Source organism: Dryobates pubescens, chromosome 10, assembly GCF_014839835.1.
Source record: "Dryobates pubescens isolate bDryPub1 chromosome 10, bDryPub1.pri, whole genome shotgun sequence".
Classification (NCBI taxonomy): Eukaryota; Metazoa; Chordata; class Aves; order Piciformes; family Picidae; genus Dryobates; species Dryobates pubescens.
In genome coordinates, this window is record NC_071621.1 from 33,857,796 (window position 1) to 33,874,032 (window position 16,237).

General features: G+C 49.0%; 1 protein-coding gene across 1 annotated transcript in view; it reads left to right on the forward strand.

Annotated features, from left to right (window-relative positions):
• Nucleotides 1–16,237, forward strand: part of SMCO4 (single-pass membrane protein with coiled-coil domains 4) — a 59,013-nt gene extending 42,776 nt beyond the window's left edge. Inside the window, exon 5 of the mRNA XM_054164521.1 lies at nucleotides 15,926–16,237. Within this exon, the coding sequence (XP_054020496.1) occupies nucleotides 15,926–16,237 (312 nt within the window). The remainder of the gene's footprint in view (nucleotides 1–15,925) is intronic.

Genomic DNA, 16,237 nt, shown 5'->3' on the forward strand with positions numbered 1-16,237 from the left:
TTCCATGCAGATCTTTTTCCGTGCATTGGTTTTTCTTCCTTTTTTATTTCAGCTCTTTTCTTGCACCCTGAGGAGGCTTTTCTGCTCTTTCTGTCTGGGCTTTGTTTCCTCACTCACCTACTTGGACTGCATCACATTTTAAAGATTTTCTTCCCCTGCATAAAACTTCCTGCCTGTGGACTTGTTAAATGAAATAGCTGCAAGGGCACTTGGTGCTGTAGATACCAGGCTATCCACAGCCCAGGGTACAGCCATTAATATTCTGTCTGTAAGCTGGGGAAGTCAGGCTCTGAAGAGATGCCTAAGGACATGATTCCTCAGCCCCTCTGAAAGGTCAGGCATAGGACTTAAGTTCTCTGCTGTGCAGCCTGAGCTGTCACTGCTGTTCACAGGCACTTGGATAAGATTAAAAACTAATACCTCCATGTTTTGAGAGAATGTCAAATAATGTGAGCCAAACCCTGTGTCTGCTGAGTCATGGCACCTTTAAACACCCGTTTCCTGCACACCCACAGTTCCCACACTGCCTGTGGGCCCCAGCACTCACCTAACTTCCACTGTTAGAGAGGTTCAGGGCAAAACATGAAGTGGTTTGATTTTTAAACACCTGCCATGGCATTGACAAGAGTGATCCCCTGAATACACCAGAAGGCACACTCTTGGCTGTGGCTGGTGGTGAATCAAAAGGAATAGTATTTTTTTGAGCATTTTAATGAAAATGGGGGGGCAGGGACAGAAACAACTGCACCACAAAACCAACCAAAAAACCCCCCCAAGTCTAAAGACCAAAAAGAAACCCAACCAAACAACACCTGAACGTGTCCAGAGAAGGGCAACGAAGCTGGGGAGGGGTTTGGGGCACAAGTCCTGTGAGGAGAGGCTGAGGGAGCTGGGGTTGCTTAGCCTGGAGAAGAGGAGGCTCAGGGGAGACCTTCTTGCTCTCTACAACTACCTGAAGGGAGGTTGTAGCCAGGTGGGGGTTGGTCTCTTCTCCCAGGCAACCAGCACCAGAACAAGAGGACACAGTCTCAAGCTGCATCAGGGGAGGTTCAGGCTGGATGTGAGGAAGTTCTTCCCAGCAAGAGAGATTGGCCATTGGAATGTGCTGCCTGGGGAGGTGGTGGAGTCACCATCCCCGGAGGTGTTCAGGAGGGGACAGGACATGGCACTTGAAGCCATGGTTTAGTTAGCCATGAGGTGTTGGGTGATGGGTTGGACTTGATGATCTCTGAGGTCTTTTCCAACCTTATTGATTCTGTGAATTCCACTGAAGATAATTCCACCAGCCAACCCCCCCACCCAACAGCTTGGAGCAGTGTTTCTTGGAATTACTCTAAAATATGAAGCTATTAAGATTAATCTGAGTTAATCTTTCCAAAGTAAGACAGATTCCTCCTTAGATCTCAGCAGCAGCAGGTGCTTGCAGGATTCTAAATAGAAAGCAATACAAATTGAGATGCTTATTAAATTTGCTTTTATACTGCTTTGAAGAATTGCAGTGGAACAGAAGGGGAATAAAAAACCCAGTCACCAGAGGCTCTGGATTAGAAGGGTAAGGTAAATAGTTAGGCTGCCAAAGGAAACAGCACACAAACTAGAATAAGTGATAGACTTGTTAAAAATGTTATCTAGCCAATTTGTCTCTACCATGGAGAGATGGGCCAGGAGCTTTGAAGGGACATGATTGAACTGGAGAAAGCTGGTTTCTTATTCTTTTGGGTCAGTTTCGATACAGGATTGGATTTTAATGTGTTTTCCAGGAGACTGCACTGTAATCTTTTCCACCACTTAAAAGTTTTTCTTTCCCTTTTCCCCCAGTTCTGCAGGAAATGCTTCCATTTGAGAAAGACATTCATTCAGAGTGTTTTCTGCCTACTTGGATAAGGCTCTGGTGAGGGTCCTGTGTGTCATTCAGCATTGTCTGAAATTCATGGGGCACTGTTGGGCCTCCACAGCGAGGTGGCTGATCAGAGCAGCTAACAAATCAACAAGTAAACCAGATCGGAGCAGCAGAGACACTACTGAACTGGCAGAGGAGCTATGAAAAATGAATCAAAATCTGCAGGTTGTTTTTTTTTTCTTTAATGAGATACTCAGCTTGATTTAATTTGGCAGGGAGCATGCTAGGAAAACATGGCATGGGGAAATCAGCACTTTGGGGAGCAGTGAATCGCATGAGAACCAAGATCCTACTTAATGTCGTGAAGCACAAGCACACTTGCTGGTGGAGAGGAGGGCTGCAGTGGCACAGTGTCTGCCTCTCCTGTGCCCTTCTCCTCTCAGTTACTCTTGGAAAATGCCTGGCATAAAACCAGTGAAGGAGTCTGGGATAGAAATGGTGATAACAGCTGTACACATGCAGAACAGGGAGAGAGCATTGTCACAGAGCAAAGGGAGAGAGGGAGCACATGCGGACCACAGGACTGCCATCCACGATCAAATCTCCCTGGCACTGCACCTGTGGGCTTACACAACCTAAAGTGGCTTGTGTGCCATACATCATATTTCACAGAATCACAGAATCAGCCAGGTTGGAAGAGACCTCAAAGATCATCAAGTCCAGCCTGCCACCACAGACCCCATGACTAAACCATGGCACCATTTAATGTGTTCTACTTGTGGTTAAGAATTCAGTTGCAGCCATACACTTAGGAGTTATATGGGAAAGACAACTTAGGCAGTGCTGGAGCATGAGTACCCCTTGAAAAGGGGTGACCTCATTGCCCTCTACAACTACCTGAAAGGTGGTTGTAGCCAGGAAGGGGTTGGTCTCTTCTCCCAGGCAACCAGCATCAGATCAAGAGGACACAGTCTCAAGCTGCACCAGGGGAAGTTTAGACTCGAAGTGAGGAGAAAGTTCTTCACCGAGCGAGTCGTTTGTCATTGGAATGTGCTGCCCAGGGAGGTGGTGGAGCCACCATCCCTGGAGGTGTTCAAGAGGAGATTGGACCTGGCACTTGGTGCCGTGGTCTTGTTGTGAGGTCTATCAAGACAGGTTGGACTTGATGATCCTTGGGGTCTCTTCCAACCTTAGTGATACTGTGAAAAGGCTGGACCTGTTCAACAGGGAATGAAGCTGCACTAAGCTTAGTTGGATTAATGGACAGTTGTCTCTTTGGTAACTCTGAGAGCACTGTGAGTGAAAAGGGAGGTTGTACAGGATTAAATGAGAAAGGGGAATATGAATACTGTACCTGGGGGGGATGGAACAGCTTGGTCTTGGTAAGGACTTTTAAAAGGTTGCTTGTGCTTTATGGTGGTTGAACTGTGGTGCTGATCAATAGCTGTTTGCAGAACTGAGGCATCCTTCTCTGACTCCCTGGGCTTGCTTGTAATGGATTTTGTGTCATACAGTGCTGTCATTTGCCTTTGCTTCCGAGTTTTTGAGCTGGTGGGAAGTCCTGGCAGCAGGACTGTAAACAGGAGTGCGTAAATAGGTGGTGCAAGAACCAGTGGTGCAGAACTCATGAGGCAAAACAGGCTTCTGTTTAGAGGGTGGCTTTGCTGGGAAACTCCCCTTGGTTAGACCTGCAAAACTTCTTTTTTTCTTTCTGTCTGTGTAATTTTATTAAGTCTTAATTAAACTTTCTGCATTTAAATTAGTTTACATTAATGTCACACTGTCTTATTATACGTGTATTGACAGACACTGGCAGGGATTTGATCAGCCTAATCCAGCTGTATGTAATTATGTGCTTGCCTAAATCATTGCAAACAGAGCCTATCAATCATGGCAGGAAAGCCTGCTGCTCTGGGATGGTGTGGGATTGTTTGGTGAAATGGAGGAAGCCTTCAGGTTTGAGCTGGGGAGTAAACAGAATGAGATTTGTAATGAGAGCATTGATGGGAAGAAAAAACCCTCCCCACCCATCCTGTGTCGCAAGGCTCAGTTCTTATCTCCCTTCCCCCCCCCCCCCCCCCCCCAGAAAAGGTGTCCTGATTGCATTGTTGTCACACTGATGCTGAGAGTATTTATGTCATTTGAGAGGAATTTGGTAAAGGTGCCTAAGCCTGTGGTGCTCTTCTGATGCCAGCTGGAGGTTTTCATGTTAGTCATTGATAACTTGATTCCTGGGCCCAAACGAGAGCGTGCAGAGGGCAGCAGAGGTGGGAATGACATCTGCCAAACAGCAGCACTGCAGAAACTCTGAAACACCTGCCCCACTTGGAAAGCAAGGGGAGAAACACAGGCACCCACTGCAGTGGCTGCAGTGGGGTTGATTTCTGTGTGATTTAGTTACTCTCCAGCGTCACGGAGTCCTCCCTTGGCACATGTACGAGCAAGGAAAGACAGGCACCGAGCCAGCAGCCTTTCCACAGCCTCCTACTGGAAAACCATCCGTGCCAAGAAAAGCTTGAAAAACCAGAACTTCAGACACTCCCTGAAGGGGCTGAGATTGAGGCCTGAAGCCCTCCTTCAGCTTGCTGTGGCACTGCATCCAGCTTGCTTTGAAGCTGTGAATACCTCCAAGTTACTTAATAAAATAACATGCTAAGTGTCACTGCCGCTGCGGTTCCGGCAGCGTTCCCCCTGCAGGACCCTCGGGAGGGTTTCAGCAGTCCAGGTTCACATCCATCTTGCTTCCTGCTGTGGCAGAGGGAGCAGAGGGAGGGTTTCCCTGTGTGCCTTCTGAAGAAACAAAGTGTTTCACAAATAGTTGGAGTCCAGCACGCGGAGATCATCTTGCGGTGGGGAAGCTCATGCGTTGTTTCTAGAGGCTGCATTGCTATCCTCGGAGTTCTTTCAGCTTTTCTCTACCATCAGTCATTCACTATCATTCCCCTTTCTGGTGCACACCCCCCCACACACCCCTGCTGCCCCTGGCTCATCCCTTGACTTTGTGGTTTTTATGCTATTAACAATCTGTTGTTGCTGCGAGCATGGCTTATATTTTTTTGCCTGCCAAGCTGTATCCTGGACTGAATGCTCAGTGCCAGTTGTAATGACCAGTAGAATTATGATGAGAAGCAGTGGCAGACCCTCAGCTCTCCTGTTGGCTTTACAAAACTGTTAACATCAGGCTTTGGTGTCCTGCCTGCTGTGTGTGGGGGGGATCTGTTTCAAACAGGTTCACAGTGCTGCTGTGTGGCAAACCTGGTAGTGTGAATGGGAGAAGGAAAAAGCGGCCCACGTGCTGGGTGGTAGGAAGAGTGTTTCCCATTCAGGTCATCAGCAGCTCAAGAGCGTGAGTGTTCCTACCCTCTAGAGTCAGCAGTGACAGTGCAGGTCTTGGTGGGTTTGTGATGCTGATGCAGCTGTGCTGGGGAGCAGAAATGCTGTTTCCACACCGGCTCCCTGTTGCTGTGCTTTCTTTCAGATGCCCAGTGCTTGGGGTGGTCTGAGAGAGCAGCACGTGGAATTTGAGGAGCTCTGACACCAGTGGCTCTTTCATTTTTCTTCCTTTGTTTAGCTCTGTTGTTTAGAAGCTGACTGAATCTGTAAATACACTGGAAATACAAATGTTTTGTATCCAAAGGAGTCTTGTCAGGAACAGCTGAGAAAATTGCTTCTTAAGGAAACAGCTGAGCAAACACATAATGTCAAGTCATACGCTAGGTGCTGTGGCTTACTGCGTTTATGCACAAGATCATCAGTAGCTGTATAGATGGAAAATGGCAAGCTCTTCCTTTACAGCCTCCTCTAGGAATTGAAGTCATGCAGTGACAGAAATTCCATGTTTTGTTTTTCTTCTGTTTTCAGTAAACATTAATCATATTTCTTCCTTGGACTCCCTGCTGCAGCAGTTGCCTCAGTGCTGGTTCCCTGTCTACAGAGATGAATACAGATTATTTTTTCACCTGTTCATGGAGCAGAAGGATTTGCCTCTATTTTTATTTTTTTCTTTTAAATTGGATTCTGTCCTGGTCCTTTACTGCATTCTGGGCAGGGCTGAACATGAGCCAGCAGTGTGCCCAGGTGGACAAGAAGGCCAATGGCATCCCGGCCTGTATCAGGAACAGTGTGGCCAGCAGGAGCAGGGAAGTCATTGTGCCCCTGGACTCAGCACTGGTTAGGCCACACCTTGAGTCCTGTGTCCAGTTCTGGGCCCCTCAGTTTAAGAAGGACATTGAGACACTTGAATGTGTCCAGAGAAGGGCAATGAGGCTGGGGAGAGGTCTGGAGCACAGCCCTGTGAGGAGAGGCTGAGGGAGCTGGGGTTGCTTAGCCTGGAGAAGAGGACGCTCAGGGGAGACCTTCTTGCTGTCTACAACTACCTGAAGGGAGGTTGTAGCCAGGTTGGGGGTTGGTCTCTTCTCCCAGGCAACCAGCACCAGAACAAGAGGACACAGTCTCAAGCTGCACCAGAGGCAGTTTAGGCTGGATGTTAGGAAGAAATTCTTCCCAGGAGGAGTGATTGGCCATTGGGATGTGCTGCCCTGGGAGGTGGTGGAGTCACCATCACTGGAGGTGTTTAGGAGGAGACTGGATGGGGTGCTTGGTGCCATGGTTTAGTTGATTAGATGGTGTTGGGTGATAGGTTGGACTTAATCACAGAATCACCAAGATTGGAAGAGACCTCAAAGATCATCAAGTCCAACCTGTCACCACAGACCCCATGACTAAACCATGGCACCGAGTGCCACGTCCAGTCCCCTCTTGAGCACCTCCAGGGGTGGTGACTCCACCACCTCCCTGGGCAGCACATTCCAATGGCCAATGACAGGGCTTTTCCAACCTCTTAGTTGTGTACTCTGTGTTCAGCTAGGGTTGCACTGCAGTGCCATGTGTGCCAGAAATGCCATGTGGCAGTTTTAGGCCAGGCCTTCAAAATTTTTTCCCAGATCTTGAACATAAAGCAGTAAAATGTAAATAAATCACTATTGGGTGTAAAAAGGGAAATAAGGATAATCCTAAGCAATCCCACTGGAAGAGGTAAGGGACTGAAACTATTTGTACCAAAACAATCTCTCTCCTCTTCTTGCTTCTTCACCCCAGGAGAGATACTAACTTGCTGCTGCTTGACCTTGGCTGGATTGTTTTGGCTAAGCCTAACATCTCTCTGCTCCTTTCTCTTGTCCCTTTTGTCCAGGGGGGCAAGGGGGAGGCAAGGAGGGAGAAGCTAATAGCTTCTTGTGCTGTTTTATAGGTCCTTGTGCTGTTTATGAACTGTAAATACCTGCAAATACTGTAAATGCTGTGTATTTTTCTACATACTCATTGCAGTCCATTGAAGATGGCAGTTTTGCTTGTAAATGCAGCTTTCCTTTGCTTCCAGCTGAGATGGTCTGGCAAATATCATAGAATCATAGTATCATAGTGTCAGTCAGGGTTGGAAGGGACCACAAGGATCATCTAGTTTCAACCCCCCTGCCATGGGCAGGGACACCCCACACTAGATCAGCCTGGCCACAGCCTCAGCCAGCCTGGCCTTAAACATCTCCAGGGATGGGGCCTCAACCACCTCCCTGGACAACCCATTCCAGGGCTTCACCACTCTCATGGGGAAGAACTTCCTCCTCACCTCCATCCTGAATGTCCCCACCTCCAGCTTCATTCCATTCCCCCTAGTCCTATCACTACCTGAGATCCTGAGCAGTCCCTCCCCAGCCTTCTTGGTGCCCCCTTCAGATACTGGAAGGCCACAATTAGGTCACCTCAGAGCCTTCTCTTCTCCAGACTGAACAGCCCCAACTCCTTCAGTCTGTCCTCATAGGACATCTCCAGCCCTCTGCTCATCCTCATGGCCCTTCTCTGGACACCTTCCAGCACCTCCATATCCCTCTTGCAATAGGGGCTCCAGAACTGGAGGCAGTACTCCAGGTGGGGTCTCAGCAGAGCTGAGCAGAGGGGGAGAATCACCTCCCTTGACCTGCTGGCCACACTTCTCTTGCTGCAGCCCAGGCTCTGATTGGCTTTCTGGGCTGCAAGTGCACACTGAGAGCTCCTGGTGAGCTTCTCCTCCCCCAGCAAATATAATGTTTGTGGGGGGCAATTTCAACCCACCACGTACCATCACCTCAGCCCTCTTTCAAGGATGCCTTCCCAGATGCAGAGACCCATGGCTTTTTGTTGCTACCCCAGATTGCTTGCTCTACCCAAGTCTTTAGAATATCTGAAAACAGTATGGAAATAGCTTTGTGCTTGGGTGGCCTTGCTCCCTCTGTGACTTTCTGGCAGCATTCAGTGCTGGCTTTCATTGTTGCAAATTCTCTTGAGTAAGTTGCAAGACTCAAAGGCACACTTCCAGTAAGTGTGATGTTGCAGTAATGATGGGTCACTTCTGACCTAGGGCTGTAATTTGGGGGGAAGGGGGGGGAAAGAACCCCACACCACCCCTCACTTCAAAATATTCAACCAGCTTCAAACAGCATCTTAATGGTTCTGTATTGTTGTGTGCATAATTAACAGCTTTCACCCTTGCAAACAGGATGGGGTTAATTTGCTGATCATAATTCCTTGCTCCAGTCAAACAGACTGAGGTAAATGTTTCTGATCCTAAGGAACTGGCCTCATGCTGTAATGTGAGAAATCCATTTTTCACAGAGCAAACATTTTTCTCTTGATGCTTTTTCCTCATTTTTAGCACACTCTGAAGTGCATGGCAGAGAGCATCACTGTAAGAGAGGAGCTCGAATTTAGCATGGCAAGCATTATCTTCAGCTGGGCATGGTTTCTGCTGTGCAGCTTGTGTTTAAAGCTAACAAGCTGGGTGGCCCAAAGCATCTGACAGTGCAGCAGATGAGGTTATGTCTGTAGACAAAGTTGCTGTTCCTGCAGAGTCCTTCCTCATTGAGGTTCACAGTATCACTAAAGTTGGAAGAGACCTCAAAGATCATTGAGTCCAACCTGTCACCACAGACCTCATGACTAGACCATGGCACCAAGTGCCACATCCAGTCCCCTCTTGAGCACCTCCAGGGGCGGTGACTCCACCACCTCCCTGGGCAGCACATTCCAATGGCCAATTACTCTCTCTGGGAAGAACTTCTTCCTAACATCCAGCCTAAACCTCCCCTGGCACAGCTTGAGACTGTGTCCCCTTGTTCTGGTGCTGGTTGCTTGAGAGAAGAGACTTCTGCTCTTGCTTCCTTGAGAGGATGGCTTGTACAAACTGCGCTTTGGCCACAACAACCCCATGCAGAGCTACAGGCTGGGGTCAGAGTGGCTGGAGAGCAGCCAAACAGAAAGGGACCTGGAGGTGCTGGTTGACAGCTGGCTGAACATGAGCCAGCAGTGTGCTTATGTGGCCAAAAAGGCCAATGGCATCCTGGCCTGCATTAGGAATAGTGTGGCCAGCAGGAGCAGGGAAGTCATTGTGCCCCTGGAGTCCTGTGTGCAGTTCTGGGCCCCTCAATATAAGAAGGACATTGAGACACTTGAATGTGTCCAGAGAAGGGCAACAAGGCTGGGGAGAGGTCTGGAGCACAGCCCTGTGAGGAGGGGATGAGGGAGCTGGGGTTGATTAGCCTGGAGAAGAGGAGGCTCAGGGGAGACCTTATTGCACTCTACAACTACCTGAAGGAGGTTGTAGCCAGGTGGGGGTTGGTCTCTTCTCCCAGGCAACCAGCACCAGAACAAGAGGACACAGTCTCAAGCTGCACCAGGGGAGGTTTAGGCTCAAGGTGAGGAGAAAGTTCTTCACTGAGAGAGTTGTTAGGCATTGGGATGTGCTGCCCAGGGAGGTGGTGGAGTCCCCATCCCTGGAGGTGTTCAAGAAGGGATTGGAGGTGGCACTTGGTGCTAAGGTCTAGTAGTCCTGAGGTGTTGGGTGACAGGTTGGACTTGCTGATCTCTGAGGTCTTTTCCAATCTTGTTGATTCTATGAAATGAAAAGCTGCTTTTTTCAGGCAGGTGACTATCATTTCCCCTTGTTAGTGGTTGCACAGAGCTGTGCTCCAGTATCAGAAGGAACTGTCCTGCAGCTGGGGTGTTTCACTTCACCATGGGGCTGTGTCAGTGATGCTGGAAGTGGGTTAGCTGGGGAGATCTGGGGGGAGGGAAGATGCGATTAGGGATTCAAGTGTTCCGTTGAACCTCTGGGGAGGCAGCAGTCTCTGCTCTATCCATCTTTGTCACCCACACAAATGATTGCACAGAGCATTTGGCTCCTTTGGAACCTGTCAAACACTGCACATTTCAAAAAAATACAATTTTAAATCTAGTCTTTAAAATGGAATTTAATAACTGTGCTCCATGGGATGGAAATGGTGCTGCACAGCCCCTGCTGGAGTTCCTTAAAGCCTGTTAGAGTAGAATAGAATTAACCAGGTTGGAAAACACCTTTGAGGTCATCAAGTCCAGCCTATCACCCAACACCATCTCATCAACTAAACCATGGCACCAAGCACCCCATCCAGTCTCTTCCTAAACACCTTCAGTGATGGTGACTCCACCACCTCCCTGGGCAGCACATTCCAATGGCCAATCTCTCTCTCTGGGAAGAACTTCTCCCTAACATCCAGCCTAAACCTCCCCTGGCAGAGCTTGAGACTGTGTCCTCTGTGTCCTGTAGTATCAGAGAGAAGAGGTAGGGTCTGTGAATTGGTTTTTAAAACAAATACCCAAAGTCAAAACTTAGTTTCTTGACCTGGCAGTCAAGATGGTTTCTGTCTAGTCAGCAGGCCCCTGCTCTGGGGGAAAGCTTTTGCTGTAGTCAGCTTCAAAACAATCTCCTCACCTGGTGCAGTTTTCTTGTTAAATTTTAAACTGCAGCATTCATGGAAGGAAGGTGAAGTTACAGTCTCTGGCTGTTGCACTATGGATGTTGCACTTCTGCTAGGGTCTGTTAATCCCTTCTGCTGCTGCTCCAACACGTGTCCCAGTCGAAGGAGCTGCTGACTTTCCAGTACAAAGTGGTAGCTGATCTGGCCTGGTCACTCCCAGCCTTGACAAATGCTGGGGTCAGGTCGAGCAGTTAAGAGGAATGGGAGGATGCATACAGTCTGCAGCAGTGAGCCCTCTGCTTTCTGAGGGAGGCTAGGGAGGGAAAGGAGATGCTCAACCAGGCAGGTTTCCAGTTCTTCAGCAGCGTGAGGCTAGCTGGTCATGAAGGTTAGACCTACAAGATTGAAGTTCCTGTGGGACATCACTTTCTCATTGCCCTTCTGACAGTGACTTTCTCTGACACGTTTTCAGTGGGCAGTGCTCACTAGACTGTTTATTGAACCTATCCCAGTGCTCTATTATTTCCTTCCTCTCTTCAGTTCAAACTTCCCAGAGCACAAGCAGGATGGTTACTGGCTGAGGGAGGATGTAGCTCAGTAATGTGAGACAGTTCGCTCTCGTGGGCTGTGCATGCCACAGGGAATGAGACCCTAAAGTTGTAATCCCATCCCTGGCACTGACTTGCTGTGCTTCAGGTGTGTTTGTGCCTTTCCATCATTGTCAGTAGTCACCTGCCTTCCAGTCAGTGAAGTCCATGGGTGGCCAGTAAGAGGTTTGGCAGTGAGAGCGGTGGCTGTCTGAAGGGGGCCTACAAGAAGGCTGGGGAGGGACTTCTCAGGCTCTCAGGTAGTGATAGGACTAGGGGGAATGGAATGAAGCTGGAGGTGGGGAGATTCAGGCTGGAGATGAGGAGGAAGTTCTTCACCATGAGAGTGGTGAAGCCCTGGAATGGGTTGTCCAGGGATGTGGTTGGGGCCCTGTCCCTGGAGGTGTTTAAGCCCAGGCTGGCTGAGGCTCTGGCCAGGCTGATCTAGTGTGAGGTGTCCCTGCCCATGGCAGAGGGGTTGGAACTAGATGATCCTTGTGGTCCCTTCCAACCCTGACTGATACTATGATACTGTGGCTCTCTTACTGCACCTGTACAATGTGGGCCATAGGATTTCACCTTCCACAACTGAGCATTTCAGTGTTGTTTCATACCAACAGGCATACAGCAGCATGTGCAACACCCCAGACCTTTCCTGTGCTGTTTCTTGCAGCAACTGTTTAATACTGGTTGTCTAATGCTGGCAGTCATGTCCAGGCTCCTAGTGCCAACAGAAGCCTGGCAGCAACTTGCAGAGATTCTCTGCTTCCATTTTATGCTTCAGTGAAGATGAACCCTAAGGCTCATCTCCCTGAAAACCGTGGGCCAGTTCCTGTGCAAGTCCATCTCTGCCAGCAGCAAAGCCAAGTAACCCAGTCTGCTGGAAATGTGTGTGGAGAAAGCTGCCAGATTCTCAAACTGGAGACCATCAGCTTGCAGTTGAAGTGGTGCTGACATTTGCAGGAAGGCTTTCGTTCTAAGCCGTCAGATGTTAGCTAGTGTATGTAATTAACTGGGTGTAATTTCGCTTCAGAATGAAATATTCATTCAAAAGAGACTTGGGAAAAACACATCCTGAATGTTTTTAGTGTCTGAGTTGCAAGTGATGCTGCAGAGAGCTAGGCATGCATTTAGTGTTAAAGAGATTAGTTTCGTGGCAACTCCTGTTTGTTACCAGGGTACACAGCAAGTCCCAAAGGCTTTTTACTGCCCATCACTTCTTGGGGCTTGTGAGTAATCCAGATAGAAAACCCCACTGATGGACATTGACAGTGGGGACAGACAACAGCATGAAAACACCATAGCCTGAAATGATCTGGTTGTCTAATTATCCCAACAAGCAAAGATAAAGCTTGATTTTGCACACTGTTTATTCTAGAGTTGGGTAACAAAGTTTGTGACCAGAGGAGAGGAGAGGGAATGTCGATGGAATGCCCCAGAGGAAATGCAAGAGAGAGAAGTGGTAAACAACAAAACCAAACCAGAACCTGTAGCTTGGCAGAATCTTTGGTATTCTGCCTTCTGCTCAAATTAGTAAGAGAGTTGAGGATTTGCTGAGTAGAAACAGTTACAGAAGTTTAGAAGCAAAGTCATCCCATTTGATTCAGAGGCTGGAACAGGGTATCACACCTGGTTGCTACATCTAGCTCCTATTTACCTTCCCAGAATGAAGCTCACTGCTGCATCTCACAGAAAGAGTTTGAATAGAGTTAACCAGGTTGGAAAAGGCCTTTGAGATCATCCAGTCCAACCTATCACCCAACACCATCTAATCAACTAAACCATGGCACCAAGTGCCTCATTCATCTCTTCTTTCCAAGGCTTGAATGTAATTGCTGCTTCTTGAAAACCATTCCAAGCACCAGAGTGTCCCTGTTGGGCTTTAGCCAAACTGAAACCAAGTGTTTGCCTCAGAGGTTGCAGGGTCAATTTGCAAAGTTCATGAGCAGAAGGGACAGCTGCCTGAAAGCTGTGAGTGCATGGAATGCAGGATCATAGAATCAATAAGGTTGGAAAAGACCTCAGAGATCATCAAGTCCAACCTGTCACCCAACACCTCAGGACTAACTAAACCATGGCTTCAGATGCCACGTCCAACCCCCTCTTGAATACCTTCAGGGACAGTGACTCCACCACCTCCCTGGGCAGCACATTCCAACAGCCATTCTTTCTGGGAAGAACTTTCTCCTCACTTCCAGCCTAAACCTCCCCTGGTGCAGCTTGAGACTGTGTCCTCTTGTTCTGGTGCTGGTTGCCCAGGAGAAGAGACCAACCCCCATCTGGCTACAACCTCCCTTCAGGTAGTTGTAGATGGCAATAAGGTCTCCCTTGAGCCTCCTCTTCTCCAGGCTAAGCAACCCCAGCTCCCTCAGCCTCTCCTCACAGGGCTGTGCTCCAGCCCTCTCCCCAGCCTCATTGCCCTTCTCTGGACACCTTCCAGCATCTCAACATCTTTCCTAAACTGAGGGGCCCAGAACTGGACACAGGACTCAAGGTGTGGCCTAAGCAGTGCTGAGTACAGGGGCACAATGACTTCCCTGCTCCTGCTGGCTGCACTATTCCTGGTGCAAGCCAGGATGCCATTGGCCTTCTTGTCCACCTGGGCACACTGCTGGCTCATGTTCAGCCTACTATCCACCAGTATCCCCATGAACCTTTCTGCTTGGCTGCTCTCCAGCCACTCTGACCCAGCCTGTAGCACTGCATGGGGTTGTTGTGGTCAAAGTGCAGCACCTGGCACTTGGACTGTCATCATGTTGGACTCTGCCCATCTGTCCAGCCTGTCAAGGTCCCTCTGCAGAGCTCTCCTACCCTCTAACAGATCAACTCCTGCCCCCACCTTCGTGTGATCTGCAAATTCACTGGTGATGGACTCAATCCCCTCATCCAGATCATCAATAAAGATATTGAACAGGATGGGGCCCAGCACTGACCCTTGGGGCACACCACTGGTGCCTGGCTGCCAGCTGGCTGTGGCACCATTCACCATCACTTTCTGGGCTCAGCCTCCAGCCAGTTCCTATCCCAGAGCAGAGTGCTGCTGTCCAAGCCAGGGGCTGACAGCTTGGCCAGGAGTTTGCAATGGGGGATGGTGTCGAAGGCCTTGCTGAAGTCCAGCCAGGCTACAAAGTCCAGCTAGACTACAGAGTCCAGCTAGGCTACAGAGTCCAGCTAGACTACAGAGTCCAGCTAGGCTACAGAGTCCAGCTAGACTACAGAGTCCAGCTAGGCTACAGAGTCCAGCTAGGCTACAAAGTCCAGCTAGGCTACAGAGTCCAGCTAGGCTACAGAGTCCAGCTAGGCTACAAAGTCCAGCTAGGCTACAGAGTCCAGCTAGACTACATTCTATCTCTTCTATTCTCTCACTAATTTCTACATACATTTTATTCTGAGCATGTTAGAGAGTGAGGGGCAGGCATCAGGTCCTACTTCAACCAGTGCTTGTTACCCTCCAAATCTGTGTTGAGATACACCTGCTCTGTCTCCAGCTGCTGTGCCTCTGCTGAAATGGGGCAGGTGGCAGAGGGCAGTATAGCCAGGAAGTTGGCATCTTCCCTTCTAACGCAGTCGGTGAGTTGCAGAGCTGTCAGCAGCCTGGGGACAAAGCTCCTTAGAGTGCAGGAATACCAAGCACCAACTGATGCTCCATGTTTCAGAGAGCCATCCCTGTCGTGGTGCTTTTGTTAATCTCACTACATAGATGCTTCTGCTTTTAAGCATGGGTCTAGCAGATGCTTCAGAGCACCTGCCTTATTAATGACTGCTTGTGTACAGCAGTGATTTGTCAGCAGGTTTACCACTTAGGATCTTTGTCTCATGAAAATGACAGCTCCAACAGGAGTGACAGCACCGAGCCATCTTAGGATTTAGACTTTGTTCTGTGGCAGCAGAACCAGGAGCAGAAGTGCAGCAGCTCTTTGCCCATATATCTTTATGCTAGAATACCCTTTATTGTGATGAATAGCTGGGGTGGATGAACAACTCTTCATGCTGCTGTTTGCAGCAGGCTGCCTGCTTGCCTGTCCCTATTCTGCAGGTGTTATGGGGAGCCCCAGACCTTCAGTTGGGAGCCTGCTGCTGTGACAAGAGGAGGCAGCTGGCACTTTGTGTTGCTGCAAGACTAATTCATATTACTCTCTTTTAAGTCTTTAGTGATGTTATCTTGTTTGCCTCAGTGAATCAAATGTATGGTGCTGTGTGCTTGGTTGCTGGCTTAAAATGCATGTCGAGTGCTCCTGGACAAATGCACCCCGTGGTGAAGAGAAAAGAGGTCTCCCCAGAGTCTTAAATAGTGACCTTCCAATACCTGAAGGGGGCCTACAAGAAGGATGGAGAGAAACTGTTTACAAAGGCCTGCAGTGATAGGACAAGTGGCAATGGCTTCAAACTAGAGAAGAGCAGATTTAGATTGGGTGTTAGGAACAAGTTCATTACCATGGGGGTGCTGGGACACTGGAACAGGTTGCCCAGGGATGTAGTTGAGGCCACATCCATGGAGATATTCAAGGTGAAGCTCATCCTGATCTGGTCGAGGATGCCCCTGCTTAGTGCAGAGGGGTTTGGAGTAGATGACCTTCAGTGTGGCCCTTCCAACCCAGACCATTCTATCATTCTGTGAACTGTAGCTTTCATGGGGAAAGTGTTCCCGAAGAGCTGAGCTCATAACTGGAACACAGCTGGGATATGTGTAGATCTTGATCAAAAGCACTGTTTTTTTTCCCCTTCTCTTGCAGTTTCCTGCAGAGCCAGCCCCTTGCAGGAGAAGGAATTCTCCAGCCCTTCCTTTCGAAGCACCTTGGACTACTTGCTGCCGTCCAGCTCCCTTCGCTTGCCTGCTCCGGCGAACAAAAGATCCTGGGAGGAGCATGAGGCAGCTACGAGGCAAACCCAAAAAAGAAACCTCCAAAGACAAAAAGGAGAGGAAACAGGCGATGCAAGAGGCCCGGCAGCAGATCACCACCGTGGTGCTTCCCACGCTGGCTGTTGTAGTACTGCTGATTGTCCTATTTGTTTACGTAGCGACTCGCCCAAATACCACCGAATGA